We start from the raw sequence: 14,518 nt of genomic DNA, 5'->3' as shown, positions 1-14,518 counted from the left end.
GAGGCTTTGCACCTTTCTGACTCACATCCTGCATGCTGGGCTGACAGGGTCCGTTTCTTTCTTTCTTTCTTTCTTTCTTTCTTTCTTTCTTTCTTTCTTTCTTTCTTTCTTTCTTTCTTTCTTTCTTTCTTTCTTCTTAATCAAGTTTATTTGTATGGCACATTTCAGCAACAAGGCCCTATGACAGACTGGCGACCTGTCCAGGGTGACCCACCTCTCATCCTTTGACAGCTGGAGGCAGACACCAGCACCCGTCCTGACCCCAGGGGAGTTAGGGTGGAAGAAAATGGATGGATTTCAGCAACAAGGCAGTTCAAAGTGCTGTACATCACAAAAACACAAAATCATCACATTTCTACAACGACTTTGAAAACCAGCGACAGACATTAAAATCAATAAAGCATTGCATTACAACAACTCACTGTTTGAATGAATGAATGAAAATGTATAAGGTCCATGTCAGGGGAGTCAAATCTATAAAGTTATATGATGTTTATTTTCAGTGGGGGTTGAAAATAAAAATGAAAATAAAAATCCTATGTTTTCATAAAGATGCCCATGATCTTTACATGACATCATGTTCATCTTGCATAAAAACGGTCTGATATTACATCAGTTGCATCTTTCGTTTTTATGACCTTACCTTTAATTTTTTTCTTTTAATTTCAGGAAATTTTTTTATTCCCGTGGTTTTTGTTTGTCAGTCAGTGGAGAGATCAGAAGGTCAGAGGAGAAGACATGCAGCGAAGGACTTGAACGTGTGATGGCCACACTGAGGACTGACACGCCCTAAATTATTTCTTCACAGGTTTTTGAATATATTTTTTTTCTTTTTTGGATTTGATAGAATCCAAATCAGACTGTATTGTCTGTGTCAAGTGTTGTCACATCAGCCGGAGTTTCTCCTGACAGGATTTAGTCATGTTTAGCATGACTAACCATGACTAAGGTGTAAGTTATGTCATGTTCCAGAGCTGCACCACTCAGCAGGCCTCTGGTTTGTTGCATGACTGGATGATTGTTCTCTCTGGTTTATGCTGAGCAGCTGGAAGGATTTTTTTCTCTTCCCTTCTTTTCTGCCTTCCAAAAGCTCCAATAATACCTGAACTTTGACCCCGGGCCCCTTTGACAGTTACAGTTGGTTGACAGGACTTTTAGCACGTTACAGACAAAAGGTGACGTTTCTCAGGAGCATCAACTGAGCCTGTGGGTCTGTAATTGCCACAGAGTCATACAGTTACCTAAAAATACAATAGAAGTCTCATCATCACTTTTATCGTTATCACAATAGTACCACAAAATACAGTAATAAAACTTTAAGTCCATATTCCCCACCTCTAATTTCCAGTATCACTACAGTTCATTTAAGGGCTTTTCTCTCTCTTAGTGTTTCTGGTTAGTCATCAAAGAACTACATATTGTATTGGGAAGTTGATATTATATTTGGATTCCAGAACCTGTGTAGAACATGGCAGGCTTGAAACGAGATGATTTAGATCTTGTTCTTCTTTTGGAACCTCCTGAATGAGTCTTTGAGGAATTCTTTGAGTTTTTTATTTTTTTAAATTATTATAATTTGGGAGGCTGGTCACTCCTGGAAAGGTTCACAACAGTTCCAGGTTTCTGCTTCTGTTGGATAAAGTCCCAAAGGCTCAGAAATAATTTTGTAACCTCTTCCAGACTGACATATGTTAGATGTTTTATTCCTGTCACTGATTTCTCTTGGATCGTGGCATAACGTGTTGCTTTTTTCAGCCCATTTAACCTACTTCATGTTGTCTGGTAGGTTCTGTTTAAGTGATTTCCAAATTCTACTGGTCAGCCAGTCAGCAGGCCTGGCTGACCTGTGGCTGGAGAAATTGAACTCAGCTTTCCAGGAAATATTGTTAAAGAGATCGATGATTACTTCTTCACATTGGGCCACTTTGGTTTAGAGGACATTTCCATTTAAAAACTGTTTGAAAACAGCATTTTGTATATTTTTATCCAGGTTGTCTTTGTGCATACATTTTGAAAAATAAAATGAAAGTGAAAGGACAATGTCTGATTAAAAATAGTACATCAGTAAATGTACATACAAATGATGGTGAGATCTACTGCATTGTCCTTCCCTGTTAAGAGTTGAAGTAATCTAAGTCGACTGGGACATATTTCAGTTGCTGCTGCTGTACAGGCGAGTCACCTGAAGTCACATGAGCTCACAGTGAAAGACTACAGCCTGTGTTTTGTCTTTGTCTTGATTCTGAATGCTAACAGCAGAGCAAACTAGTGACTCACCTGAGTTTTCGTTAGATTTTTTTTTCTGCCTTTGATAAGCTAAGTGTGCTTTTTGAGTCAGCTCTGCTAAAAGGCCACAAATCTTGCGTTTCTGAAAGACATAGATATTTTTTGTAGAGATGCACTTAAATCATCCTGAGTAAAAACTGTCACTGGTCACCTGAGAGCTCAGATTTAATTACACAAGAAGGCAGACAGAGTGGTTGTACTCTGTTTTTATTAGTGTTGCATTACAACTGGCTGATGGAATCTGCAAAATTCTAAATAATTCCTTTATTTTGCAAAAAGGATTCTACTCTTCCTGGAGGCGGTTCTCGGCTTTTCCAAAAAATAAGAGTTAACACACTAAAGGGGAGAAGGAGACAAATTTACAGAATAAGTTCCGATGTGGCTAATTTTTATCTCATGTGGCTGATCGGCCTTTTCCTCTGTTCACATCTTTCCAGACAGTTCCACGATGTGTGAAAACATTGCCAACACTAGTTAACGTCACAGAACAAAACTCTCCATTTTTCTCAATTTTCTCAATGTTACTTCCCCCTTCCAGTTTATTACAGTCAATTGTAACGTCGGCATCTGATGAAATTAAGTTTTTGCGTGGCCTGGTTGATTGGTACCCAGCAGTCGCTAACATTTGGCCTTAACGTAATGTGGCAGTTCAACGCTAAGAAGCTAACCAGAAATTGTGTGCACTACAAACGACCATGCCCTGCTGCTAAGAGAGAAGAGTTTAGTGCTTGATGATGTAAACTGAAGGAAGATAGATTGATATAAGCTTGAACTGCTAGCAACAATACACTGCTGGTCAAAACATACACCAAGACACTTCCTTTTTCAAGGTGGAAGGATGATGCATCAAAAAAAATTTGAGTGAATTAAAAAAAAAACATGAATTGGGCGCAAAAGTTTGGGAAAATATCCCTCAGCAATTGCAACAAAACCTCATTCTTTCTATAGCTAGCAACAAGGCCTGGTAGGATTCTGTATGCCCAGTCCAACAAAATCATGAAGCACAGCAACATGTTGTCACAAGGAGATAGCTCCTCTGTTCTGACTGGTTCTGGGGGTTTTTTCCATGGAATTCTCTTGTTTTACATGGAAGACGGCCCAAAAAGCACACCGGCTTAGCATGATGACATAATAAATGTTTTGCCGCAAGTGTTCTCGTGCCTCCGTGAATAAAGGGTAATCAGCTGTGCGTTTCTGAAAGACCGCTCCGGCTGTCGTCCTGCCTCCCTCTGAGAAACAGCCCTGCAGCTGCTGCCTGCTGGGGGTGAAAGGACTTCATCTGAAAGCCAAAGCATTTTGGGGGTGGGGGGTTCCACAGCAATATCCGTGAGCTCACTAGTGTGTGTGCTGACACAGGCGTGCACGAGTGTCCTGCTGTTCACCTTTCACAGTGGGAGTGGTGCACTCTCGGTATTGACAGGAGGTTGGGTTAATGCTTTGTGTTGTGTTGCCATATGCTCATCTGGGAGGTTGACAAAGAAGGAAAAAAAAAGACAAATAAAGCCACAAACCACTGGAGCTCTTCTTTGAAGTGGTGATGCTGACAGAGATGTTGTGTCCATCAGATCCAGGAGTGACCCTGTAGCCGTCACAGCCACTGTGCCACACCTGTGGATGTTATGGTTCAGGAAAACTCAAGTCTGCAGCAGACTGTATTTGATTTCTTCCACAAGGAGGGTAATCCACCAGATGAAACCAGACACTAAACGGCTAACTCCGCATTCATGGGAAATTGGGTGGAAGGAAAAGGTCTTATCCCCAGCAATGGGAATAAGAGCTATGGCGTGGTTTCAGGGCTAAAATTAAAAGTTTTGCATAACTAGTGTGGCTACATCCTCCTCACAGGAGGAGCCTTCATAATATCCATTATGAAGGCTGATTAATGATAGGCTGGCACACTACCTGAACTAAGCACTTTGAATTGCCTTGTTCCTGAAAATGTGCTATATAAATAAAATTACCTTTCCTTACCTTACAAGTGGAGCTGGCAAATGAGAAGGAGACTAGCACCACCTAGAAAGAGCTAGCCTCTCCTTCTAGCTAGCTCTAACTAGCTAGAAGGGGAGGCTAATGACTAGCATGCCTCTCCAAAGAGCAAACAGTAGTTGTTGAAGACCTAAGCACAATATCTCATGTAGGCTAGTTTTATTAAAAAAATATTAACACTCACAGATAATACAAAAACTCTCTGCTGGGTTTGCCAGTTATGCCATTATTTTCTCCATCACAAGATGGTTAACCCTTTAACTGTCATGATCACACCAGTGATCTCATGGATCCATTGGATACGCTGCAAAAAACATAAATTCTTACCAAGTAACTGTGGTCTACTTTCTAGTGCAAATATCTTAGAACACTTGAAATAAGATAAAACTAACTTATAAGCAACTGTTCAAGATATGGGAGCTTGATTTAAGTCAATAATTCCTTAATTATTCATTTTACTAAAGGTTCAACCAAGGACTGGGTCTGCAAATTAGCCTGTGGCTGGAAAGCCTTCACACAAAACAACATGTAGCATTGTTCAAGGGGCTGTCCTTGATTACATCAACTTGAATTGAATAATATTGATGAAAAAGCATTAGTTTCCACTGGCAGATAATTTCACTTACAAGACATTTTTCCCAAATTATAAGTGAAATAATCTGCCAGTGGAACTAGGACTTTTTCCATCAATATTAAGGAATTACTGACAAGAAGCAAGCTCTTATATCTTGCTGAAAAGTAATTGAAAACCTAGTTTTGTCTTATTTCAAGTATATTGAAATCAAAAATACTTTGCAAGAATTTGTGTTTTTGCAGTGTAACATGTAAGAGTTAAGGGTTTAAACATCTATCAATGCCATTTTGTCGCCGATCATATTCAAAACTGTTAAGCCAATATAAACATCTGACGGACAAAGCCACATACTCCCCTCTTCAGAATACTATCCGGTTTATCCAAACTACAGGATCCGTGATGGATGAGGAGTGTGTCAACATGGGCTTTGACATGAGGGATGAGGTTTGAGAGGAAACTCGTTCAGGACTCTCTTCTTCAACAGAATGTGATTTATGGCTCACTTTTTCATTTTTTGTGTGTGTGTGTGTGACAGTGCAAACATTTCCTCATTCCAGACTTGTGGAAGGAGTCCAGGTTTACCTTTGAGCTGTCCCACCTGGGTCATGAAGGAGGCCTACACACAGCCCACTAACACAGAGAGACAGGTTCACGCTCAATTTGAGAGTAACATGCCAGAGAGGCTGTGTTGAGCCTGGCTAAGACATAGCTGCAGACGAGGCATGTGGCTACAGGTAGTAGATCTGAGGATATTACCTGGGTGTGACTGCATTGCACATCACACGTTGTCCCGTACCACTGTTAGTAGCTATTAGTCAGTTGTAAACATTTATACTAAGTAGTTGAACTCTTGCAGCATCAGTACATTCACTGGAAATACTTGTCTCCTTAGAGAATGTGTTAAGAATAGCAACAAAGACCTGCTCTGGACTGGCCTGGTAAAAAAAAAACAACCGCTTGTTCTACACTTTGGGCAGTCGGTTGTCGATCAGACCTCCTGTCAAAGTTTGAAATGATCTGATCTGATTTTAACCTTTGGCCTTGACGTTTGCGATGCGCCATGTTGACTGTGAAGAAAGTGACACCATATGAGCTATGCTACGAATGAAACTGAGTGCGCTGTAAACAAGCATCTCCCCCTGTGAAGAGAGGATCGGTAAGCAAAACAACATCTTTGAATTGCATAGGAAGGCGATGGCCAGGCCAGATCCACTGGACATTTTTCACAAAATCATATGCAGAACTCCAGAGAAAGTTGCACCAAGGGTCAAAGAAGGAAGTACAACGTAACCGTTATCTTCAACAGTCACCTTGCACACAATGACAGAGAATAACAGAGAATAACAGCTGTCTTCAATCAGCTGTCATCACAATTTGAATCCACATAAATAGAATAGGTAGGATTTCTTATCAAAAATAAAGTAGATAATGTTAATTAAATGGAACTATCCTTGATGAAATGTGAATAATGTGAAAGTTTATAGATAAAATTGTCCAGATGATCTTTTTACGGTGTAGCAAGTTGTGTTTTGTTTAACCTATGCTGAATTCTAGGCAACTTAAGATGATTGCTTTGTTTGTGCTGGATTTTATGAGGGTCCCTCTGAAACTCGACAGCATGCAGGGACGCTGCAGGCTAAGCTCAAGGATCTTTTGTTTAAACACACACTGAGACCGACGTGTAAAATCATGCCTCAAGGCATTTTACACAGCATGACTGCCAAAAACAAGTATTTGCCCAAAACATCACATAGTCACAGATAAAACCTGGGAGCTATGACTCAATATAATAACATGTCTGATTTGGGACGTATTATGTGTTGTAATTTTCACTCGCAATGACTTGGCCAAAACCCTCAGAATCTAATAATCTACTATTATTAACAAAAAAAAACTACTACAAGTAGATGTTGTTCAGATTGGCTGTGAAAGTGCTGACAAATATTTGAAAATGGTCAACTTTTAATAAATATGTGTAAAGGTACAATTAGGGTTTACACTGTCTTTACTTAGCTTAGTCTACATGTGGAAAAAAAATGCACATATACAAATAATTTTTAGAGGTGCACCCATAAATTGTACCTGATTTTCTTAATTTTAGATGATAAATGAGAAACTGATCTTGTCCACTGATCTTATACTTTTGCAAAGGTCTGACTCTATTGGAACATGGATCACAGCCAAAAGAACGAGGTTCCTGGAGGAAGCCTTCTAGCCTTACATGCAGCTCAGCTTTAGAAAAGGGGAGAGGAGCTCTGTCTGTCATCCAAGGGAAAACTGGAGTAGAGCCGTGCTCCTCTGTATTCTGTCTTCCCTTCTTTCTTTTCCTCTTTCTTTCTTTCCCCATAAATTGACCCTCACAATATGGCGGCTAGGTTGACGTGTGTTCCTCTGGCGTTCTGTGTGTCAGCTCCCTGCCACATTTGTGCTGCTGTGCTGCCACCATTTGGTTAAGTGATGGTACTGCAAGAATGAAATTTTTGCTTTGAAGCGCTGTTACTTCACAAATATTCGTGTCCGTTTTTTGTTTTACTTTCAGCACTCATTTTGCCTCATATTTTTAAAACAAAAATAGTACATTTTTAAATCTTTTATATTAGTCCTTATTCCCTTTTGACAGATATTGAAGCTTCATCAAACTATGATTCCTTTATCCAGTGCATATGGTGATGCATCACTAATACAGTATTAATATGCACAACTCTCTTTGTTCCCCTGGACCGTCTTCATTTTTTCCGCAGTCGTTAATGATTTGATTGGACTTACATATGGAAAGACTTCACAACATTTTATTATTTTGTAACTAATAAAGTGATGAAATAATATTTCCAAATTTTGTTTTGTTACAGCCTTTCTCCAAAATGGATTCAATTAACTTTTTCCCAAAAGATTCTGCACACAATATTCATAAGTGAAATGTAGTTAAAATAAAGCAAACATATATTCCATACACTGTATGAAAACTATAAGCCCTATCTCCACTGATCACCTTTCAGTTCATGTGTTTCTACAACTCCACTGTGATAAACCCAGCTGTCTGGAAGTGGTTTCAAGAGCCTCACCTCTGCCTAGAGGGCCATAGTAACAGTTTATATCAAAGCCCAAGGCAAGTTACTAAGTTGCCCACAGATCTTTGAAATTATCCAGAGATATTTCTTCACCTCCACCTGCACACATCACACATGCAGATGTGAGGATAGAAAATAAATGCAGGGATTTGAAATAAAAGCCACATGAAGGAAAAGAGAGACAAAGGAAGAGAGCTCAAAACAGAGACAAAACCAACAACTGAGCAACTCAGATTCAGCAACTTTGCTGCTTTAGTATTGCATAAGTAAATCACTATTGTTGTATTGAAATATTAAAGAGTAAATTATTAATTTTTCCAAATCTCTCTCCCCCCACCCCCCACCCCACACACTACCTGCCTTACCATATATGGGATGTTGGAGAATCCAGTTAACTGAAACACATTTAGTTACTACTGTTAATATTGATTGCATGATCTATTTTACAAGCTTATCAATTTGTTAACCAATATGATATTTCAAAAGGTATTTAATTTTGGTTGTGTCCAAAATTTATGCAAAAGTTGCATCTAACATTCAGGGAACCTTTGGGAAATGCTCCCTTAGGATTCCACAAATGGTGTAAAAATAGAACCAAACATCAGAAAACCTTCGGGAAATGTTATCTGTACGGTTACTCTAGAGGTTCTGGTGTAAAATGGCTACTATTTTGTCTAAATATAAACGAATTCTTCAGGACTATATTCTAAAACAGATTTCCACTAAAGTTTAGAGGTTAATCTTGTTCGGCTAAACTCGGTAGTACTCGGGAATAATGGGCGTGTCTGACTCTCGTGCGTCTCAATCGGCGTGTGGTACAATCGGATGATCCCCCGGTGGGCGGAGTCTAGCATGAGGAAATGGTACTGTTGGCTGATTGCTCCTTAGGAAACCGGCGACGACGAGCATCCGCACCCCATCAGTCTGTCCATACATTCCCTGTCCCTTCAGTCCAACGTCAAAACTCCAGCTTGTACCGGGATCATTTTGTCAAACAAAGTCTGAAAACACCTCCCCGGTACGTTACAACCAAGCAGCTCTTGTATGCTTCGCTTTGGAGAAACATCTGTGAAGAACTCGGAGATTACGGTTTCAGAGAAGCTGCCGCAGGATGGAAACGCAGATACATGTGCCTGTCGGGTCGCCGGTTATCAGAAAAATTCCCATGTTTGTAGACGAGCACAACGTGAAAGAAGGGGCGTTGAAGCTTATTAAAGAGTTGAGACCGGCGTGGGAGCCTGACAGCGTCAGAACCAAGGTAACATTAGCCGCTATGCTAGCCTGTGCTAGGCTAGGCTAAGATTGACAGCTCCGTAGCATCACCGGGCTGAGGCAGGGGCAGGGCCGGGGAAACATAATCTATTGGGCAGGTTGCATTTCTTTTACAGTGCGCTGACTGCTGGCGAGACGCTCTACTAATTTATTAATGATAGTGGATTATATGTCTAATATGTTCTGATAGTTATGTTAGCAAAAAGATATTATTGTCATTTCAGAATGCTCTCATGAATGAACTCAATGATTAGACAGCTCCGTTATTAACAATGATGCATAGACGGTGGATGGCTCAGTTGGTGCGCGTGCACCAGGCTGTAGTCCTCAACGTGGTGGTTCTGGGTTCGATTCCCGGTCTTGGGACCATTTGCCGCATGTCTTCATATTCACTTTTCTCTCTATTTCATGTCTATTAATTGAACAATAAATACCACTACAGCCTAAAAAAAAAAAACAACAAAGACACTTGAATCCAAACTCCACAGCATACAGGGATCAATAACGCACCTTTCAGTTTAACAATTGTACGATTTAAAGATAGTTGGACAAATAAAAATCTGAAAGGTGTGGCTTGCAGTCGTATTCTGCTCATCTCTACAAGCCTGGCAAACAAACAGTTTCACCCATTCTAATATCTTTGAGGAACAATTTTCAAGAAGCATCACATATACCTAATGTAATGATAGGGGAAGCACTGTAATGTTGAAAGTCATCAAAGATCAGTCAGTCAACAACTACTGCCATAACATTAAAACAAGCATATCAGTAGATTTGTTAGTGTCAGTCATGAATCTCTGACCGGCAACAGACCAGACTGCTTCACTGCTCTAAAGTAAAATGTAGCTACACCTTCCCGTTTGGACATCTTGCCATCCTTTGTTAAAATGTTTGCTGTTAAAGGGTCCATTATATGTTCAAAGAGGAAGACCAACTGTATTCAGCCTGCGGACTTTGAGTTTTGGTTTTTTATCATGTCTCCAGGTTTTAATGTCGAGGCTTAAAACCTGGACTGTGCTGCTGGGAGCAGTACAGTCAGAACATTCATCAACTCAAGCAAGGCCGCTGTTACAGCACAGTTCAGCAAAAATATTAGATAACGTAGAAGCATTATGTGATCTGCAGTTCACGTCAAAGCTATTGATCTTTGACCCTATGTCTTAAAAGTTTGTGTCCTTCCTAATGGTGGGTTTTACAAATTAAAGATGAGCAAAAAACATGTTTTTTTTTTTTTGTTTTTTTTTGCTAAGTTTCTCTTGATTTGTAGTCTGGTTTTTTAAAAGAAGAGTTTGCATCAGACAGCAGTAATTGTGGTCCGTCAGCAGGACTAGTTAACACAAAAACCTGTTGAGGTGAGATCAGATGGAGACTGGAGTCTGACAGTGGGACAGGGGACAACTCACCCCCCTCAGTCGAAGTCAAACTGGTTTTTTGCGCCAAATATGGTGATATTCCAATCATGCTGAGGTTTAAAAAAAAAAGGAAAGAAACAGACTGAACATGCTGGGTTCTTTTCTAGTCATTGTGGTAACTCAATGCCTTGCACTATGAAGTTTCATCAAGTTTCCATCTGTGTTAAAATCAGGATCACAGGTTGGTGTGAGACCTGCTGGCTAATGAAGAACATATTTAAACCATGCCTACCTAAATGCCTACCTAAATTTTTACTGCAAGAAGTTTGAATTCCAATTTGTATAAAATTTGTGACCAAATTCTTTTTGTACTTTAAAATGATTTATTTCTATTGCATTTAGATGATAGAATCAGAAAATCCCAGTTGAGTTCTAGTTGGGAGACAAATTCAAATTTAAAAATACTTCATTAATCCCAAAGTTAAATAAAATAAAATGGACATTTAAAGTGACACATGTCCAGCTTTTACTGCTCTTTATCTCCAGCTGCACGTTTCAAACACAGCTAGCATGTTTGCATCATAGTAGCTAATTCCTGCCTAAAACTGGTACCACACACAGCAACCAGACACACACCTGCTGCTGAGGGTGTAAACACCGTGCTACATGCATTGCTTTCACTAGATGTCCACCTTGTTTATCAGCCTCCATCAGGGTACTGATTGGTGGTGTTAGGCGCTGCATTGTGTGCTGGGTGGATGGGATCAGAGCTGTACTTGGACCCGTGTGTGCATGCGCGCGTGTGTGTGCGTGTGCGTGTGTGTGTGTGCTGGTGAATGTTCAGTGATAACAGAGATGCCTGTGCGCCTGTCTTTGTGGCGAGTCGCGTTTGGAATGTCAGATATGTGTGAGTGAGCGTCTGGGCAGAGACGGACGCAGGCGGCTTGTGTGTTGACATTGTCAATCAGACATTTAGTTTTTCATTTCTAGGGCTTTCTGCTTGCTGCTGTTATTGCAGAAGAGCCCGACTGACACAATGAAGTTAGGTTTCTACAAACTCCTGGAACATTCCTAAGACCACTTCTTCAATAAGCCATTTTCTTCATCACCTCTTATGAAAATGAAATCTATTTGAACATTGGAGATGGAATCTCAACCAGTTGTGGAAAGACCCCCCATTATTGGAATATATATAAACATGACTTAAAAGATATGACTTTGCAATTAAGCACCTTGATATTAGGTCTCTGTCTCTTTAAAAACTCCTGCTCTTTCTAAAGCTCCACCTTCAGGAAGTCGTCACAACATGGCTCCTCTGTTAACTTGTTTTAACAACGTTTTCACCAGCATTGCACTGAGAAGAAGCTCCTATAATGAGCTCAACGTATCTGCAGTTCCACCAGGTTTATGCTAGTTGCTGCTGGCTAGTCTGAAGGAGCTGAGTGGGACAGGGGTGGGAATTACAACATGATGTAAAGCTCAGAAAAGTCAATTCTACATAATACTGCCCCTTTAAATACCATAAGCCTTCAAAGTGTATCTGAAACATTATGTATGAAGGCCAAACTACATTAATCAACTATGATACTGTTGTTCAAATGCAATTTGCGTTAACATTACGGTCGTTTTCACAGGCTTGAACTAAAAATGCTTTCAACTTAACCTTCCTTAGGTTCCCTTCTTTCACCTTTTCTCTCCCTCTACTTTGGACTAAGGTCTCTGGTTTTTCCTCACTCCTGAAAGCAGCACAGCACACAGTAGCCAGCTTAGCAGCCAGACGGGCAGAAAAAGCCCTCAAAACGTCATTCTGAAGGTGTAGCGGCTTTTATTTTGCCTTGCCAGAGGAAACCCTGGGCTGCCGGAATGGGGTAGACAGTTGACAGTTTGGAGTGAGTGTGATCCAGAAGGCGGTGGTGTGATTCTAAATCAATTATTGACATACCATGCTGCTCCTCCCTTAGTTATGAGCCAAACATCTCTCACTTCATCCGTAAATAAAGGAGAATATGTGCAGACCTGCTGTTCCTCTGCTGCATTCTGCTGCAGCTCATCATATTTACACAGGTGTTCCTCTGCTCTTGTTTGGTAAATAGAACACACTAGCTGCCATGGTTGCTGTGACGGACGTTTCCGTGGTAATGACTGCCCATGTGTGAGATGTCAGGGTGATTTTGTAGAGGCTCATCAGGGCTGACCTTCCCTCTGTCCAAGGCTTCTACTGATGGAGGGCCACATTAACTCATCCTGGTCTTTGTCTTTTTCAAAAACACCAAACCTCCAAAGAGCCAAAGCTCTGGCATCAGCCTGAACTCCTTAGTGGAGAACTGGTTAGGTGTTTTTCCAGGTTTCACCTGCCTTGCTTGTGATGGTCCTCTGGTTCACTGTCGCAGAAATGATCAGCTTTAGTTATTTTTCTCCATCTTCAGTACGGTTCCTCGTGTTTCAGTGTGGCTCTGGTCCAAGACATTTTCCCCTTTCCTTCCAGACTCTGCAGCTCAGCTTCTTGGCTTTGTGTTTAGCAATTATACACTTCCAAGTTCCACCTTTTGCCTTTCTCAAAATGAGGTTGAGTTTTAAACATTTGTCAGTCAGTTTAGACTCAGACATGCCAACATCTCTATTGGAGCTGGGCAGTATGGCTGACAAGTAAAACCAAGACCGAATTATTTTTCCCTATTTTTTCTCACATTGTTTTCTTAAAAATAAATTACAAATATCAGAAGAACTGGCTTTTATTTCAACGATCTGTTCTGTGATTTGACCTGAATTCAAAGTCCAAATAAGTAGAAGATTGTCAAACTTCGAAACGTCTTTTAAGAACTGACCTTAAAAACTGAAAATTTGATCAGCCACTAAAATCAATAAATGGACCTGACCTTTCTTCATTTTGGTTGATTGGTTGATACATACAGATAAAAAAAATATTGGTAACGACCAAGACCAGAATTCCAACAACTGGAATAAAGACTGAAGTTGGTGCACCTTTAATACTGACAGTATTCTTCTGTAAATAGAAGGGAGAAGGTGGCTCAGGTCAGTTTTCATGGGGTGCAGCAGGTTGGAGGTGGGAATATTTCAGGAAACATTACTCATAGCGGGAACGCTAACAACCTGTCTTTCTCTTCAAGTCCTTCACCGATGGGACCACCAACAAGCTGGTTGGTTGCTATGTGGACGACAGCCCCGACGATGTGGTCCTCGTCCGAGTGTACGGCAACAAGACGGAGCTGATCGTGGACAGAGACAACGAGCTGAAGAGCTTCCAGGTAGCGTGGGCGTGTTGACCTCCAGGTGCGAGGGGTTTGGTCCTCCTGCCTAAACCGTTCTCTGATCCGCCGCGCTCCAGGTGCTGCACGCTAACGGCTGCGCCCCGCGCCTCTACTGCACCTTCCAGAACGGAATCTGCTACGAGTTCATGCAGGGGGACGCTCTGGGGCCGCAGGACGTCCGGGACCCCACCCTGATCCGGTTAGGACCGCATCATCAACCAGCTGACTTCTGGGTTTGAACTCATTTCTAGCCGACTCATTGGTTCCGTTCTGCTCCCAGGCTGATAGCCAGAGAGATGGCTCGGATCCACGCCATCCATGCGCACAATGGCTGCATCCCCAAGCCCAACCTGTGGATCAAGATGCGGCAGTACTTCTCCTTGGTGGCCATAGAGTTCACCGATCAGGCCTCCAACATCAGGTAAGCTCTCTCTTTCCACTTTGTTCAACTTTCACCGTGACGTCCATGCAAATGTTGCCTGAAGAGCTGCCTGGTTTGCCTGGAAAATAAGTGGGAGCAGCTGTGGTTTCCTCTGTCACCTCAGCACTTAGTGGAGAGGAAGAGAGAGAGAGGCAGTGTGTCTGGTTTGCGACTTTAAATAATGGCCTAGTAAATTCATTGCTGGGCTTTGATGTAGCCATATTAACAGAAGCATAAAAATTACTGGTTCTGATACAAATGTTGAGTTTTATATATATATATATATATAT

At 41.1% G+C, this 14,518-nt stretch overlaps 1 protein-coding gene across 1 annotated transcript in view; it reads left to right on the top strand.

Moving 5' to 3' along the window:
- Positions 1-8,761: 8,761 nt before the first annotated feature.
- Positions 8,762-14,518, top strand: part of etnk2 (ethanolamine kinase 2) — a 17,595-nt gene continuing 11,838 nt past the window's right edge. Inside the window, exons 1-4 of the mRNA XM_015024881.1 lie at positions 8,762-9,172; positions 13,667-13,804; positions 13,885-14,006; positions 14,088-14,228. Coding sequence (XP_014880367.1) covers positions 9,026-9,172; positions 13,667-13,804; positions 13,885-14,006; positions 14,088-14,228 — 548 coding nt within the window. The 5' untranslated portion in view covers positions 8,762-9,025. The remainder of the gene's footprint in view (positions 9,173-13,666; positions 13,805-13,884; positions 14,007-14,087; positions 14,229-14,518) is intronic.

The sequence above is a fragment of the Poecilia latipinna genome, unplaced genomic scaffold (assembly GCF_001443285.1).
Source record: "Poecilia latipinna isolate Pla-1442-1.1 unplaced genomic scaffold, P_latipinna-1.0 Scaffold3854, whole genome shotgun sequence".
NCBI lineage: Eukaryota > Metazoa > Chordata > Actinopteri > Cyprinodontiformes > Poeciliidae > Poecilia > Poecilia latipinna.
This window is presented reverse-complemented; position numbering and strand designations above follow the sequence as displayed.